Source organism: Haliotis rubra, unplaced genomic scaffold, assembly GCF_003918875.1.
Source record: "Haliotis rubra isolate DU_JTF1 unplaced genomic scaffold, ASM391887v1 Scf2, whole genome shotgun sequence".
NCBI lineage: Eukaryota > Metazoa > Mollusca > Gastropoda > Lepetellida > Haliotidae > Haliotis > Haliotis rubra.
Window position 1 is genome coordinate 8,102,151 of NW_025766002.1, and position 16,593 is coordinate 8,118,743.

Below are 16,593 nucleotides of genomic sequence, written 5' to 3' on the forward strand. Positions count from 1 at the left end.
GTTTTATGGTAGTTTTTCCTGCGGTATAAACAGAGAAAAGACTGTTCCACCGACTGCTTTGTGTCGACAGTTCGTAGGGGATACCAATAACAACATTCGGGGCGGTGGGGTAGTCTAGTGGTTAAAGCGTTGGCTCGTCGCGCCGAATCCCGGGTTCGAATCCCCACATGGGTACAGTGAGTGAAGCCCATTTCTGGTGTCCCCCGCCGTTATGTTGCTGGAATATTGCTAAAAGCGGCGTAAAACCAAACTCAGTCAGTCAGTCAGTCAGTCAATAACAACATTCACATTATTAACCATTGGGGTCACATGGACACGCGCACACGCACATACACACACAAACACACACACACTAATGCAGTACTGACTTTGGTCTTATGCCGCATTAGACAGCAATATCACAGTGGTCGACCCCACAAAGGGTCTTCCGCATTGTAAATTAAACCCGGGCAACCAAATGGCGAGGGATGGCTTTGTCCACAAGCCTACCCCACCGCTCCTCATTGTGATGGACGCCGCCATATAACAGGAATATAGCTGAGTGCGGCGTTAAACAACGACCAAACCAAACCAAACCTTTGTGATGGTACACAGCACATATTTGAAATGACATGAATCAGACCATTGAAAACAAAACCCTGGTAACAGTAGCACATCTTTTCCCTACATGGATGTTAATACTGAGGATGACAAAATGTGCCGAGAAAGGAAAGTACAATCCTGAAAATATCTTTTATTACAAACTTTATCTAACCGTTACGAGGTTGGTTTCAGTCAGTAACACGCTGATTACTTAGATGCTAAACACTACTATCATGTCCGAACCACATACATCATCCAATGACCACTACGTGTTAGTTTCCTGTTTAGCCACTATCAAATGTGGATCTACACTAATAATAAATTTTCACTTTGTGTTAATTCACTGGAGTACATTTTGTATATGATATGTGTGGCTTTTGTGATTGGTCACTCGGCCAGATGACTGGGAAATGTTTTCTCTTGTAACGTGTGTAAACGTCAGAATGTGACGTTCATACACTTAAGAATGTCAGTTCCCTGGACATGTAACCTTCCTCTCGTCTAATTGAAAAGCCGTATATCGTGTAAATGCGACATTAAAAAAATAGTTTCTTATTTTTGTTAACAATCCTATCAAAACAATAAACAGTTCAGCCAAGTGTGCAATAATTTAAATGTGTGTTCAGGATAATGTAGGTATGAATAATTGACAACCAACCGCCAGTTCGTGAAAAACAATGGACTGTTTCAGCAACCGAGTGACGTCAAAGAAGTGTTTTCAGTGTTAAATCATTACAGTTTCATAATCTCAGAACCAGGCTAGTGTTGATTCAATGGCGTCCAATGAATTGTTTATCTGGACAGTAATGACGTTTCTTCAGCCAGAAGAACAAGATCACAAAAAGCTGCTCAAGGAGCAGGGTTCAAAGGGGGAAATACGTTATCTGTGAAAATATATTTCCAGAAAGGATACTAATTTGTAAGCACTTGATTGGCAAAGGGTTTCCGAATTCAGGTAAACAAACAAACGGTAATGAAAACCATCAGGTGAAAAACGCGCTCGTTAAAAATCTCAAATGGCTTGGGAGTTGCAGACTCCGTGTCTAGCCCCGACCCGTATGCGTAATTTCTCCCGTCGGCTCATCGTGAATCACGTTTCTCATGGCTTGTAGGGAACTGCTGTGTTAATTTGTATCATCTTTGCTCTTGTCTGAAGTTAAAGAGATTTGGGAAATTCCCGTCCCTTTTTCTGAAGATATTCTTTTGATACGAGCGAATGTTAAGTGGTTGTCTAAACAGAAGCAGTGACATCGTTGACTTAGGTCCCCTGGGATCTCGTTTATCATTTTCAGATTCGCCTGCACGTGCAACATCGTTAAACGAACTCTTTTTAGTCGAGATAGTTTGAAGTATATTTTCAATGCAATTTGGCATATGTAACAAGCGTAATTTTCACGTTTGTAGTGGCAAGTGAAATGTTTGTATCACTTCGCTGCGTAATTGGTGGCTTTGATGAGGGGTGTGAGTTGACATGGAGATCTCAACAGATGACGTCATTGACGTTTCTCAAACTTTTGTTGTCTGCAGATTCATTTAACAGAGAAATAATTCATTTTCTCACTGATTGTAATCCCACAAACGATTAAACTGTGTGACATACAGCTTCATTACCGCTGCATTATATCAGAAGAAGATAACACATGTTGAAAGTGTGTTTTTCACAAGGAAAATGTGCCTCTTGGATATGTCAAATGTGTTGTTGTCAAGTATATATGCTGCTATTTTTTCCTTTCCTGTTTTAAGATAGTTTGATGTATTTTTAACCGTAAATTCTCACAAGTATAGTGCAGATGTGGAGTTCATATTTACTGTTACACGCTGATGGTTCTGAAGCGGTTCCTTTTAATTTGCTATCATTCATCTTAAGCAAAAACGATATGTTTTCCTGTTGAGTTTGCCCTATAAATTCTGCAAAAGTAGGAAAAAAGTGAAATGTATTTTTCTCAAGAAGTTTTATGAATCTAACCTCAAGCCAACCATGGTATTGAGTCTTATTTCTTTCATTTTGCGTCCTTCAACTTGTCATCAGTAAACCAATTTGCCTATACTTATATCAGTTGAAGAAATTACACGAAATAAATGTTCATGTCGATAGGTAAGGTTCTCATGACAACGTGAAGTGTTGTCTGGAATACATACGATCAGCCTCAAATATAATTAAATATTTTCTTATGACTAAAATTAGCGTATGTATGTATAGATTAGCGTTTCTGTATCTTGATATTCACAGTTCAGTATAAATTCAACTTTCGCGTATATTTGGCATAGGTGTATGTTTCACTTGATTATACCTACCAACGCAGAAAGAGAGCAGGCAGAGCCCCATCGTGATTGGCCGGGACTTCGACAACGACGGGAAGACGATGTATGCGAGGTAGAGGAGGAATGAGACTGCGTAACACATCACAGCCAGAATAGAGAAGGCCTGGGCTGCCATACTGAAATCTGAAAAAAATAATCATGATGATGATAATAACGTTGAAGATAATTATAATATGTTCTCATTACAATTTGATTGTTTATATCGAGTCGACACCAGTCTCACAGAAATCAGCGAGGCAATGTTAATGCTATATTATGTGAATGAGTATTGTTTTATGCCGCTGTATCAATATTCAAGTTATTCAAGTCACACATTGTTACTATATGTTCAGAGGACTCGGGTATTCGGCGTGGCCTGCTTACGTCTTCATCCTGGAAGTATTAGTAGCAGCAGCAGCAGCAACTGCTGCATTTGAAGCGTCAGCTGCAGCAGCAGCATTGGGAGCAACGTTAGTAGCATTAACGACTGCTGTTGTTAAGTGAGCGACTAAGTAACTTGGTAGAGTCTGAAGGAGTTGCAGAATCTGCGGTGGTGGTGATTGTGGTAGAAATAGCTATGTAGTAGGAGGACGAGGTAGAGTGGCAGCAGTAGAAGTAGCAGCAGCAGTAGTAGTAGTTGTATTATTATTATTATTATTATTTATTAGCAGTAGTAGTAGTAGCAGCAGCAGTAGTAGAAGTAGCAACATCAGCAGTAGTGGTAATAGTAGTAGTAGACGTAGCAGCAGTAGTAGAAGTAGCAACATCAGCAGTGGTGGTAGTAGTAGTAGTAGTTTTAGTAGTAGTAGTAGTAGCAGCAGCAGTAGTAGTAGAAGTAGGAACATCAGCAGTAGTGGTGGTAGTAGTAGTAGAAGTAGTAGTAGTAGCAGTAGTAGAAGTAGCAACATCATCAGCAGTAGTAGCAGCAGCAGCAGCAGCAGCAGTAGTAGCAGTACACCGTGAAGATCCGGGTCAGAATTGCTCTTCAGCAACCCATTCTCACCTAACGAGGCGACTAACGCGGGACTGGGATGCTCTCTGACATGGTTGATGCATGCCATCGTACCCCGACTGTGTAGATCGATGCTCATGTTGTCAGTCACCGGATTGACTGCTTCAGACTTGATTATTTACAAAATCGCCGTCAAAAAGCTGGAATATCGCTGAGTCGGTAAACAACAAACAAACATAATGAGACTGACGTAAGTCGATTCTTACTAATACAGTAGTTTACCTACAGTCCGTTTGATTTCATTTGAAAAAATAGCGAGAAGTGACAACAAAATAATGATCGTTTGTTACACAACATTTTTATTCGGGTGTCCAAAATTATGTGACAAATCATCAGAGTTGGTCTGTCGATTTTATGTGACTGTGCAAAATTTGGTTTTGTTGCAATTATTAGAGTTTGTGTTAGTGAGCAATTCACGGTCTCAAATGAAATCAAACGGTCTGTAGATTAAAAACTAGTCTCTGAAATGAACATATTTTACAGAAAGAAAAGTTCACAAGAACAAATAATAAAACATAATGAAAAGGAGCCCTGAGACTTTTTTCATTTTCAGAAACTGTGAAATTCTAGACTTGACATGGGCTTTCTTGGATATATTTGTTTCAGGGTCTGTATGACAGACTATAGCTCACCTGGAATCGATCCATAAAAGAACTAGGTGTGAAAGCAACAACAAAGCAATATGATAAAAATAACAATTTGATACATGTAATATCTTTGGTGAAGATCGACAGATCGATGCTCAGTATTTCAATCACTGGAATGTAGGTTATTCACATACCGCCGTCATGTACCTTAAATATACGCGGCATTAAACAAAAACAAAGAGAAGAGAAAGAGTAGTAGCAGCAGCAGCAGCAGCAGCAGTAGCAGTTGTAGTAGTAGTAGTAGTAGTAGTAGTAGTAGTAGAATTATTATTAGCAGTAGTAGTAAAGGTACATATTATATAAGTGATGTAAGTATTCATGCTATCCAATACACAATAAACCATTCTTACCTTAAGCAGATAAGATAAAACGTTTGACATACAATACCAGTTCAAAGGTAAATACAGGCAATCAAGAAAATATTTCTATCGTTTAACCAATTCGAGAACAACAGTTCTTTAAGTGAACCATATGGAACTACCCATGTTCTCAAGGTAATAAGCGAGGTCGTGTCTTCGTGCTAACAAAACCTAATTACCACAACAGATGCACTCGCAAAATTAACGCACTTATGTTAAAACGTTCTCTTTTTCATTACAGAAAAAATGCGCTTAAAGAAAATTTGCAATCCACACGGTCATATTAGATTTCTCGTCTGAATGGATTCGGACCTCACAATTCGCGTTGTCACTGACAAGTGTTATCTGTGCAAACGTTGTACCTAAGCTGTTAAAGTAATTGGCCTTTCTATTAACCTCCGTTATTAATCATTATTGCCTCCGCCCCTCTGCATCGTTACACATGCCGCCATCTTTAATCGAGTTCTGATGTCGCCATTTCGCTCAACCGTATCTTCTGTTGCCACGAGCGTGACACGAGCTGATGAGATCCCGCCGAGAAGTACTACATTGGGGAATTGGTAATGGAAACGCCATCAAATAAAAGAAATGGACACAATGTTAGAAAGGGGCAACCAGGTTTATTCACGTACGAGAAATTGGAAAGTCATAAACATGTAGGCAAATAGGCGTCTTGTCAGACTTTTAAACTATCAATGAATGTTTAGCCCAAGGAAAAGCAATAAATGGCCGATAAACCGCTTAATATACAGTTACTGAAATACGCTCCTTGAGAAACAGTTCCTACACCAAGTAGGTTTTATTTCGTTTTCGGAAACTTAATGGGGTTCTGATAAAGTAAATGGTAACTTTTTTATCCAAATTGTTTAAGGGTTAGTTTTCAAGTGCTGAAACTCGTCAAACTTTGTAGCTCTAAGGAACAATTCTTCCGCATATGGGTCATTAACCCTGTAGACACTGATTATCTACTTATATATATCACTGCACACCATGGTGCCCCGCGGTTATAAAGCGATTGGTTTAGGGTTAAGTCGCTTGCAATCTCTACATCTTCAATTACACGGTTTGGGATACATCATTGACCGTGAAATTAAACGATGTGGTTATTTCTTACAAACAAATACCTTTGAGCATAATACTACTATTTTTGGCCAATAAATGGCGCATTTGATGATTTCATTATCGTTTTAATAGTTTGTTTAAAATTCAGTGGAAGGGAAAACACAACTGTTAAATATTTACCGAGAACAAGATGTGTTTTGTAACACCCGCTTCTAACATACACGTATAACAAGGGGTTTTTCAGACACATAAGAGCTCTCTGAACTAATCTGGGATTCGAACCCACGATTAGTCGATTGAGGGGCGTTAGACCACTTACCAACTCCTATCCTCCCCATTAATAAGAAACCTCACTTCGTCACTTCACTTATACTTTGTCATTTTTTACGATGGGTAATCGTTTATGGCACCATGGAGAAGTATCGCGATATTCAACTTAGAGTGCCGATATTATAATGTGGCATCGTCAGAACCTGCCCTGGAAGCGTTCAAAGAGATCGACATAACCAGAAAACCATGAAGAACTGGTCTTCAGTAACCCATGCCTATCGTTAATGGCAACTAAAGGGATCAAGTGTCAGGCTCGATGGCTTGGTTGACACATGTCAAGGTGCCCCAAATGCGTAGACTGATGCTGATGATATTGATCACTAGATTGTCTGTTCCAGACATGATTATTTACAGACCGCTGTCAGATCAAGCAGTCAACCGTATCCCAACTGCGTAGATCGATGTTCATGATTTCACGGTATAGTCATTACGTAGATCGATGCTCTTAATGTGAATCACCTGATTTTTAGGTTCAGACTCGATTATTTACAGACCGCCGTAGTAGAGTTGGAATGTAATGCTGAGTGCGGCGTTAAACAACAAAACAAACATATTTAGACGTCACTGTCAACGCTCTCACCAGCTTTATTGGGCAGGCAGGTCAAGCGGTTTTCTCCATCCATCAATTGTAAGAAGCAGAAGTTCCAGATTCCAAATGCCAGATCCTTCCCTGACGTTGACCATGACGTTGTTGCCAGGGAGATGAAGTAGGCGACGGCTGCAATCAGCAACATCACAAGCGACGACGCGAACAAACCTGACATGTGCATCCTGACTTGATAAGTGGCTTACTGGCGGTCACCGGCCATCTGAAATATACATGTGTCAGTTGCTTTTAGTGAAGCATATCATTTGACAAGAAAATGGTGGTATCGTTACCTCGACATCTTAACATCAACATAAACCTGTTACTGAAAAAAGAAAAGAATTGTACATGATAACAGTCATTTACATTAACAGTAGAAAGTGCATGTTGTCTTGTCACATGCTCTGTGAAATGTACATGATTTTTGTTTTGGTTTGTTCTTTAATACCGCACTCAGCAATATTCCAGCTATATGGCGGCGATCTGTAAATAAGTGAGTTGGACCATACAATCCAGTGCTCAGCAGTATGAGCATCGATCTACGCAATTGGGATACGATGACATGTGTCAACCAAGTCAGGGGAGCCTGACCACCCGATCCTGTTAGTCGCCTCTTACGACAAGTATGGGTTACTGGAGATCAATTCAAGCTGGTTATAACACCATCCGTGTCAGTCAAGACTTGATATTTTCCGTAATTTGAGATACATAGCATTTTTCATAGGGTTAGTAAAATGGTTCAAATCGATGTATGTATCGACATAACGGGGTTACACTTTTGGATGAAACCTTGTTAATTCGGACGGCACGGTGAAAACGCAATAGGGGCGTATGATAATGTTCCTTTGGAGGTATTTGGAAGTTCCAAACAAAACCTCCGGGTGCTGGGGTTCCTGGATTAACGTTGGATTATGTTTTTAGGCCAGAAGATTACAGATTTGGATTATCCCCTTAAAAGAGGATTCAGACTGTAGGAATGTAATTTATTGTTGAGGTTAAGATGAACAGAGGCAGTTGCTCATACCGACACAGAAATACACCATAAGAAGTGATAATACTATAACATGTGCCAGCGTTTTTGCCTTTTCTAATTTAGGCAGTAAGCTTTTTTGTGAATTTTTTTTTTTTATTAATGTCCGTTTTTATATGAATCAGTGATATGTCACCTATCATTCTCCTGTTTATCTCAAAACGACATTAAACCTCACCCTGTGGAGTATATCTACAGTTGGAGTTGTCTAAGATGTCCTACACGTTGCAATCACCATCTACCGGAGAACTCTCTCCCCGGTCGTATTTCCACAAATAAATAATGCGTTATCTGTCAAACACACCTGATGTCATCCCGACGTCAAGTGATTGGCCATGCACGTCCACATGTCCGATATAAGATATATCCATCACTTGAAATGTACATCCACTAGCGTGTGATTATCATATCACTGGATATGAAAACAGCAGGCGAAGCAAAATATATATTAAAAAAACAAATTTTGAAATAGAATGAACATATATTTTGGGCATTATTTTTTTTCCGTTTCTTAACAAAAACTCTTCCAAAGAGCAGCTGTGATGCATGTCTCCTCCTGGTCAGGTTGCTGAGGGCGAATGATGAAAATGGCAACATCTGAGGAATGAAGAAATCCTTGATGGCATCAAAAGTGTGCCAGAATCAACGTTGCATGTTGATAAGAACATCCTTATGTTCCAGTTGGAGATATGCAGAAGTGTTGCAATGGCGTGTACTCCTAAGCTGACTCTAGTGACTACAGTGGTGCCTGTCGAGTACCGATGATAACGCCGGTCTTGCATCAAGAATTTCCATCCTAAATGTAGCCCTCTAGTTATTTATTCAAAATCTGGCTCCATTCGTATAATGAATTTCACATGCAAACTATAGACATTTATCATATTTGAAAAGAGAAACTAAATTCATTATTATCTTTACTCTTTGTAATTCATGCCTTTTTGAAAAGCGATTACAAATGACAGTGAAGTTTGTTAAGGTTAAATCTGAATTTCAATGAGTATATTATTCTTGATTATCACATCTACTAAACCTTTGTTGGTACGTATTAAAAGCCATTCCGCAATTCCCCTAATACCTATTATCAATTATGATGTTCAAGGGTCATTTTAACTCGCCCAAATGGTTGTCTCATGCTTGCATGTACGAAATACCCTCTTTGCATATTTCCTCATGAGTGAGTGAGGTTTTCGCCACTTTTTGCGATATTCCAGCAACATCACGACGGGGGACGCCAGAAATGAGCTTCACACATTGTACCCATGTTAGGAATCGAACCCGGGTCTTCGGCGTGACGAACGAACGCTTTAATGACTAGGCTACCCTACCGCCCCACGTACGTTCCAAATAAATCCTTGAGAATCATAATTTGGCCGTAAAAAGTTAATTGAACGCTGACCATGCAGATTGCTCCGAACAATAATACGCTTGGTATGAAAAAACCCCCATTACTTTTCGAGAAAAAAACATGTATCTCACAAAGACAAATGCTTATAATTTACCCCCACCTTTCCCTATTCACCCCCACCCTCCAGGAGATTAAATGGTCTTCTAGAGTACATCAATAGTCAGTTAGTTATCTAAGACCTTTCTATGGGTAATTGCATTCTCCGCACACATGTACTCCATTTTAGTAAACAACCTCTCGGCATTGTTGAGCTAAACCGCACATACAACGTCTTGGTCCTAATTTCAGTAAACCTTCATTTCAGATCGACATCAATGATATAACTTAACGCTTTTCTTTCCCTACAGAAGCGAGAATGTCTGCACAGTGTGGGTGGGGTAGGTTTGGCATGCGGTGAATCTGCCAGCTCGACTTCTCACAAATGGCAAAAATCCGGAAAAAAATAATAATGCTTGAACAATACAAGAAACACGCCTTGTCTATTGGAGGTTTTTGTTATGGCGACTTGACTAGGCCATTGTGGAATGGTATCTGGAATATTCTCTGGCGCGGGTTTTGACACGCGAAGAGCCCTGCTCTGGTTTGGAACGAGAGACACAAGCATGTTTTTCCAGATAATTTCACTTCATGTAATTTAATTCTCCGCTCTGCTTACACCTTTCGTCGATTGTGTCCGACATTTCGCCGACTGCTGGTACCGAGGAAGATACGTACCGTATTTCCCATGGTATGCGTAACATGGTGTAATCGCGTGTATTAGCATTAATATGAGAATTCCAGGGCTGATACCAAACACTCTTGTTTTTTTCATAAGAATCGTCCACATTGAGAAAATCGAATGGTTACCGTGAATGAGTGAGTATGAGTTTACGCCGCTTTTAGCAATATTCCAGCAATGTAAAGGCGGGGGATATCAGGAATTGGCTTCACATATTGTACCTGTGTGGGATTCGAACCCGGGTCTTCAGCATGACGGGCGAACGCTTTAACCATTAGGCTACCCCATCGTGTGTGAGCATGTGTCGTTATGTCGTTGGAATACATTGTCTGGTTCACCTCGATTACATATACGTTTTCGATTACAAATGTTAATGCAGTGAATGTGTCGAAAAATTATGCAAAAACGTTATTTTTGTGAGTACATTGTATCTATATTCGACACTGGAGATTATTCTCGAAGAAATCTAGACAGCAAACTGGAACACAGTGAAACTCCATGGCAATCTTCGTAACCCACCATAGGAGACTTTCCCGACCTATTAGAAACTACCGGGTACCCATATGTGGGTACATTACAGCTTCCCTTGACATTTAACATTCTAATCGATATATCAAGGGCACAAATGTTTCTGAATTCTCTATTTTACCTATAATATAGTGTCCCCGTGTTTTTTCAAGTACAGTAACCCACTAGCCTGTGCATGTATTCATGACGAGCGCCACCGGTCGGGCAAGGTACGGTCATGATGCCGGGGTATCATCGTTATTTGACAGCTATTTATAAACGCTTGCTTATTCACAAATTAGGAATAATAAAATCGGCTCTTCGCAAAGATTTCTAAACATTTTTTAAACTGTTTTGTTCATTACAATCTCCGATCAACGTAAACTCAATGTGGGACACATGTATGAACTCAATCGAGTTGAAGTCATACACATTGTTCGTGTTGGGGATTTATCCTCGGGAACTTAATCCGCCTTTTCTATTGGCGTACACAGGACATACTTCAAATGCCGGACAAAAGAAACACCCGTGTCCAGGGAAGGGTCCAGAGAGGATCCCCTACTCCAAACTGCATGTCGGAAGAAAGCAAAAATGAAACCACCACGAAATTGTTAGTCTATGTTGATGCATTTGACATGGATTTCGATTTTCTATGGGACCTTAAGATTGCAGTGTTTCAGCGCCTGTTTTCAGCCCAGTTGTTTGGGGTCAAATTCAGTTTTCAAGTGTATACTTTCTTTTGCCCCACAGTGTAGATGCGAGTCGATACCATCTCTGTGATATGAAAAGTTGTTTTAAAAGCTGTGTTATACTGACGGTAAACTAGTAGGCGAATGTGTTGCCTGTGTGTGCATTAACCACGGTATGTGTCTACCTAATGAAATATACACCGTACACGCAGAAACATGTCTACAACATGCCCGCCAACATGTTGGATATATAGCTGTAGTCCTGTTTCCTGCCAGGCTCTTCATTATTTATAGAGAGTCTTTGGGATTCAAAAAATACATCTACGTTTATCACACATTGATACTCCGATAGAATATACCTTTACTTATTTAATATATTCTTTGAGCCACTTTACATTTTAAATTGTTTTCAAGTGTACCCAAGAATTGTCTGTCAATTCCATGAATTGAAAATTGCATTAAATGAAAAACGAAAAACGGCTTAACCAGTCCCGCACAAGATCTACATTTAATCTACAACACATCTGAAATAGAAATATAAGCATTTCCCTGCAATTTTTAAAAAACCCCATAATGATTATCTAAATCCAAAACAAATCAATTACACAACCAGTAATGTTACATAATTGTCACTGGATACGAAATAAAAGTATGTAAATATAAATATACACTGTCTCTGATATTTATTTCTGTTAGACGATGCAATCTTAACGCATGTGAAACAATGACGTTTCAAAGTGAGAAGTATTTTATAAGTTTAATTTTATTGTAGGATTCAGTGTTTTGTATGTTTGAATCACATGTTACCTGTTTGGTCATAATTTGAACACAAAATGTGATTAAAAAGATGTAGTGACTGATATAAAATAATCAAATTCTGCAATGATTCTACCATTTTCTGGAAATATAGTCCCGCCTTCGAGGAATCGCAGAATTTGACTTGAACTACTAAAGGAAGTAATTTTGGTGTACAAAATTGGAACCTACAACGTCGGATGCAATATAACTTTACAAGTATATAATTACTAAAACGCATTCCGGAAAGCATCCAGATGTCCCTTGCTGCGTAAAGGTATGAGCACTTTCCATGGAAACAAATAAGAGTTGAAACTACTCAGTCCAGCTCCCATGTTCGACTGAGCAAATGCATACCTTTGTTGCATGTGTTCAACCTTGATGCTATCGGTTGCTTTACTCAAGAAAACAAACATGTTTTCTCTGGAAGCCAAACTACGTCAAATTGTCGATTTTACTCACAATGTAAACGAAAAACAAACCAAAAATACTTTTCTCAGTGTATGGTATTTAAGATCAGGTTCCTGTTCCTCTTGTGTTTATTTTCGGGTATATCATCAGATATTTCTGGTAGAGACGCTCACAAGATGTGTCAGAACGAATCACAAAGGGCGCTTTAGTTACCGTTATGACCCGTGAAGATCCGGGTTAGAATTGATCTTCAATTACCCATGCGTGTCGTAAAAGGCGACTAACGGGATCGGCTGGTCAGGCTCGCTGACTTGGTTGACACATGTCATCGTATCCCATTTGTGTAGATCGATGCTCATGCTGTTGATCAGTGGATTGTCTGGTCCAGACTCGAGTATTTACAGACCGCCGCCATATTACTGGGATATTGCTGAGTGCGGCGTAAAACTAAACTCACTCACTCACTCAGTTACCGTTATGTATAATAAAGATCTCGCAATGCATTATCCGGTTCATTGATAGTTATTCACTACCTCCTGGGCGAAGCAATTCGCATTGATGCCATCAAGCTTTTCCTTTCTAAAAACACATGAAGAACAAAGTAGTTTAAGTCCCAAGGTCAAACCTGTCGTAATAACGGTACCTATCTGGACGTTAACATTCGTTTGTTACGACTTTTTCTCCAGTGCCAGTCACGGGTTCTGTTTGATACACTATTCACGAAGCATACGACTCATGCATCTGTCGTGGAAAAAAATACATACCCATGTTTGAGGGCGGCTAAATATGAAACAAAATAAATTGATTTTTGAAGCTGATACGGGTATGAAAAATGACTTTTGTACCTTACGTTTGCTCTTTCCAGGTAAGTAATGTTCTGAAAGTTTGTGTATGATTATTGCATGAAAAGATATAGTGATTGATACAAAAAACCTCTTGGGCGAAACAATCCGCCTCGATGCCACCGGGCTTTCATTTTTAGAGCACATAAAGAACAAAGTGGTTTAAGTCCAGGTGTCAAACCTGTCGTAATAACGGTACTTTTTTTGGATGTTAACATTCGTGCTGTTTTGGAGTTTGCTTTGAAAAGTGTATTTTTCGTACTTTTTCGAGTGTATGCTTTCTTTTTGCCCGGCGTTTTCTTCTCAGTCTTTTAATACATATTCCATGTCAAAACTCAGCAAACAGCTTGTTTCGAATTATTTACCACACGATGTGCTGTTTGTGATGTTATGCACATCGAGTGCGATGATAACACTGCATATTTCAAGAATATTAAAACCCACGCGCAAAATAGAAAGGTATAATTATCGTGATATACTGGCCAGGTGTACAAACAATATTAGGGTATCACAATCTGTGATATTTATTTCAACAACCCAAATACATCCACACTATACCTCTCTGAATCTACTTACTGCTGTTTTCGGTGGGAAATATGTCAAAACATTTGCCCGAGTGGATGTTAATGACGGAAACGTGTAGGTCAAGTGAAACCGACATGTAGAAGTCAATTTCGTCTAAAACAACAAATAGGAGGCATGTTAGTTTATCAATGCCAATCACACGTGCGCCCAGATAGATAGTTCTACTTATGTTTGATAGTTCAGTCGATGTCACAGAGTGCAATGAACATATGAAATCGAATACGATACTGGGACCGGCCATTCGATATGCGGGGGTATCGGGTGGTGTGTGTTGGGGGAAGGTGTGATGATCCTTTCCCAATAATAACAGATAAAGTAATGCGTGTTTCCCCGTTTACAAGAAATCGTCCATGGTACATTGCTGTTTAATAAAATAATGTGTCGTAGGTCAAAATGAATTTTTTACTCCCCTCCTTCGACCCCTACCAGATAATGGCCCGTCCCTTCGAGGAAATGCGGTTTCTCGACTTCACAAATGTTGGCAGAGCTCTTGATTTCGGTGTTTTGATGAACAAATGTTTCACAGTGAACCAGGTGTATTCCACCATGTGTATTTTGATGTTAACTAAAATATCTTTTTGAAGGGATAACTGGATAGAATCCATTTGCTGTGTTTATCAATTGTCACGCCCATTACACTATGTATGAAGACACACGCAGTGTACTTGAGATACAAGCTTTGATTGTATATTTATAGCAGTATTTCTGCTACGACGGCACCCAAGAACAAACAATCCAGTGACTACGCAATTGGGACGTGCCATGGCTTTATTCAGAACAGGTACAGCACCACTACGAATGGAGACAGGGAGATATGAAGGACTGAAAGTCGAGGAAAGAAAATGTTTTCGCTGCACTGACAAAGTTGAATCGGAAAAACACGTTTTTTTAATGCTCTCTATACTCCCACATCCAAGAAGACTTTACTTTCAGCGGACGTTGAGAAATTAACACTCCTCTTTAGCTGTGAACACCTTTTTAAAATATGTGCCAAAAGCTGCTTTAATATGCTTGTATTCCGTCAAATATATTTGTATAAATAATCTATATTGTTTATGCTTTTATCAATTTAACGCATATTCATTTCACACAGTATTTTAATAATTATTCTATGATGTACATTTTATGTTTTTTATCTCGTCTCTCATAACTCCATATAGGAGTGGCATATATACTTTTACTTACTGTGTATAAATTGAATGTAATGTTTTATATGTATATATGGTGAGACGCTAATAAACAATCTGTCTGTCTGTCTGTCTGGGATAGGACTACGGCTGGTAGCCTGGCCACCCGATCCCGTTAGTCAAGCATGGGTTACTGAAGATCAGTTTTAACCTGGATCAACATGGGTAGGTGTTAGCATTCTAACATGTAAGATATAAAACCGTAAACATATTGGGTATACTTATTATGGTATTTTCCCCCATACAATGAATATAGATTTTTAACACATGTTCAGTTTAATATAATTATGTGACTTCTTTGATTGGCATTCTAGAAGTTGAGGAGTCCTTAAAATTGTCCTCATTCTTCAAGATTATATGACCTGAATATGTTAATGAGAAAATACAATGGTAGGCCGGTATTGTTAAATGTCATGTCATTATTGAAATTAGCATGCTATATATATCAGTGTTGAGCCATGTGGTCCATATAGAACCCCTAAGTCAACGGCAATTGAGAATGCCTGGATTGGAACTGAATTTCAGCCTCTCTTGTATGTCATAAAAAGCGTCTCGCGGTTTCGGATGGTCAGGTTCACTGACTAGGGTTACACATATCATCGAATGCCAATTGTGTAGATCGATGCTCATGCTGTTGATCACTGAAGTATCTGATCCAGACTCGATTATCTACAGACCGCCGCCATATATAGCTGGAATATTGCTGAGTGTGGCGTAAAACTAAAATCACTCACTCACGATCGGGTAGCATGCCTCAGTCCCCGATCCATTATGTTTCCCCTTCCACCTAACCCTATCTGTAATGCAAAGGAAGCAAGTCGATTTTCTTCAGGTTCCAAATCTCCCGTCTCAATGGGGCTCTGGTTTATTTTAATTCATATATTTTCGGACACAAAGCGTTGGTCTAAGGACTGGGTGATGAAGAAGATCAAGAGAGGGGATGGGCTCGAGGAAGAGCATCCCAACTTGAGTAGAATGTTAACATATGAGGAATGTGAAATGAACCGGGGAACAACACCACAGCAAGCTTCCACCTGTGAGGGATTACCCGAAATAAGCCCAGCAGAGCGGTCTGTTGTGTATGTCCGCGTGGAATCCCAGAATGCTGGAACTCCGAATGTATTGAGTTGTGTGTTACTTTCCCCCTCTAAAATACAGTGTCAGTCTTCCACAGACCATGCATTGCTATCTGATATAAAGGGTAACTATGCCCCCTGGAATCACCCTACATCAGAGATGGAGGTAGGTTTCATCAGAGACCATAAAGTATATTTTATCGTCTCTGGATGTATTTTGTTAGGTTAATAATATATACACCCTCTGGAGAAAAGAAAGTACATTGTATTTCAACCTAAAATTAAAAAACGTTATCAAAACTAGACTGAAAAGAGTCGCCAAAAAGCTGGAAACCGAAGGGCAAACACGCAACTTTGATAACCGTTGAAATCCATCACTGTCTAATAACCATTTGATTTAGTGTTTGTTTATTCTTAGCCACCATCAAACATAGGTGTATACATAGTTTTGCCTAGACTAACGCTTGGT

General features: G+C 39.4%; 1 protein-coding gene across 1 annotated transcript in view; it reads right to left on the minus strand.

Moving 5' to 3' along the window:
* LOC124275474 overlaps positions 1–16,593 on the minus strand; it is a 29,765-nt gene that overhangs the window by 1,806 nt on the left and 11,366 nt on the right. The window contains exons 2-3 of the mRNA XM_046711048.1: positions 6,874–7,102; positions 2,878–3,027 (exon numbers count right to left, since the gene is read on the minus strand). Coding sequence (XP_046567004.1) covers positions 2,878–3,027; positions 6,874–7,063 — 340 coding nt within the window. The 5' untranslated portion in view covers positions 7,064–7,102. The remainder of the gene's footprint in view (positions 1–2,877; positions 3,028–6,873; positions 7,103–16,593) is intronic.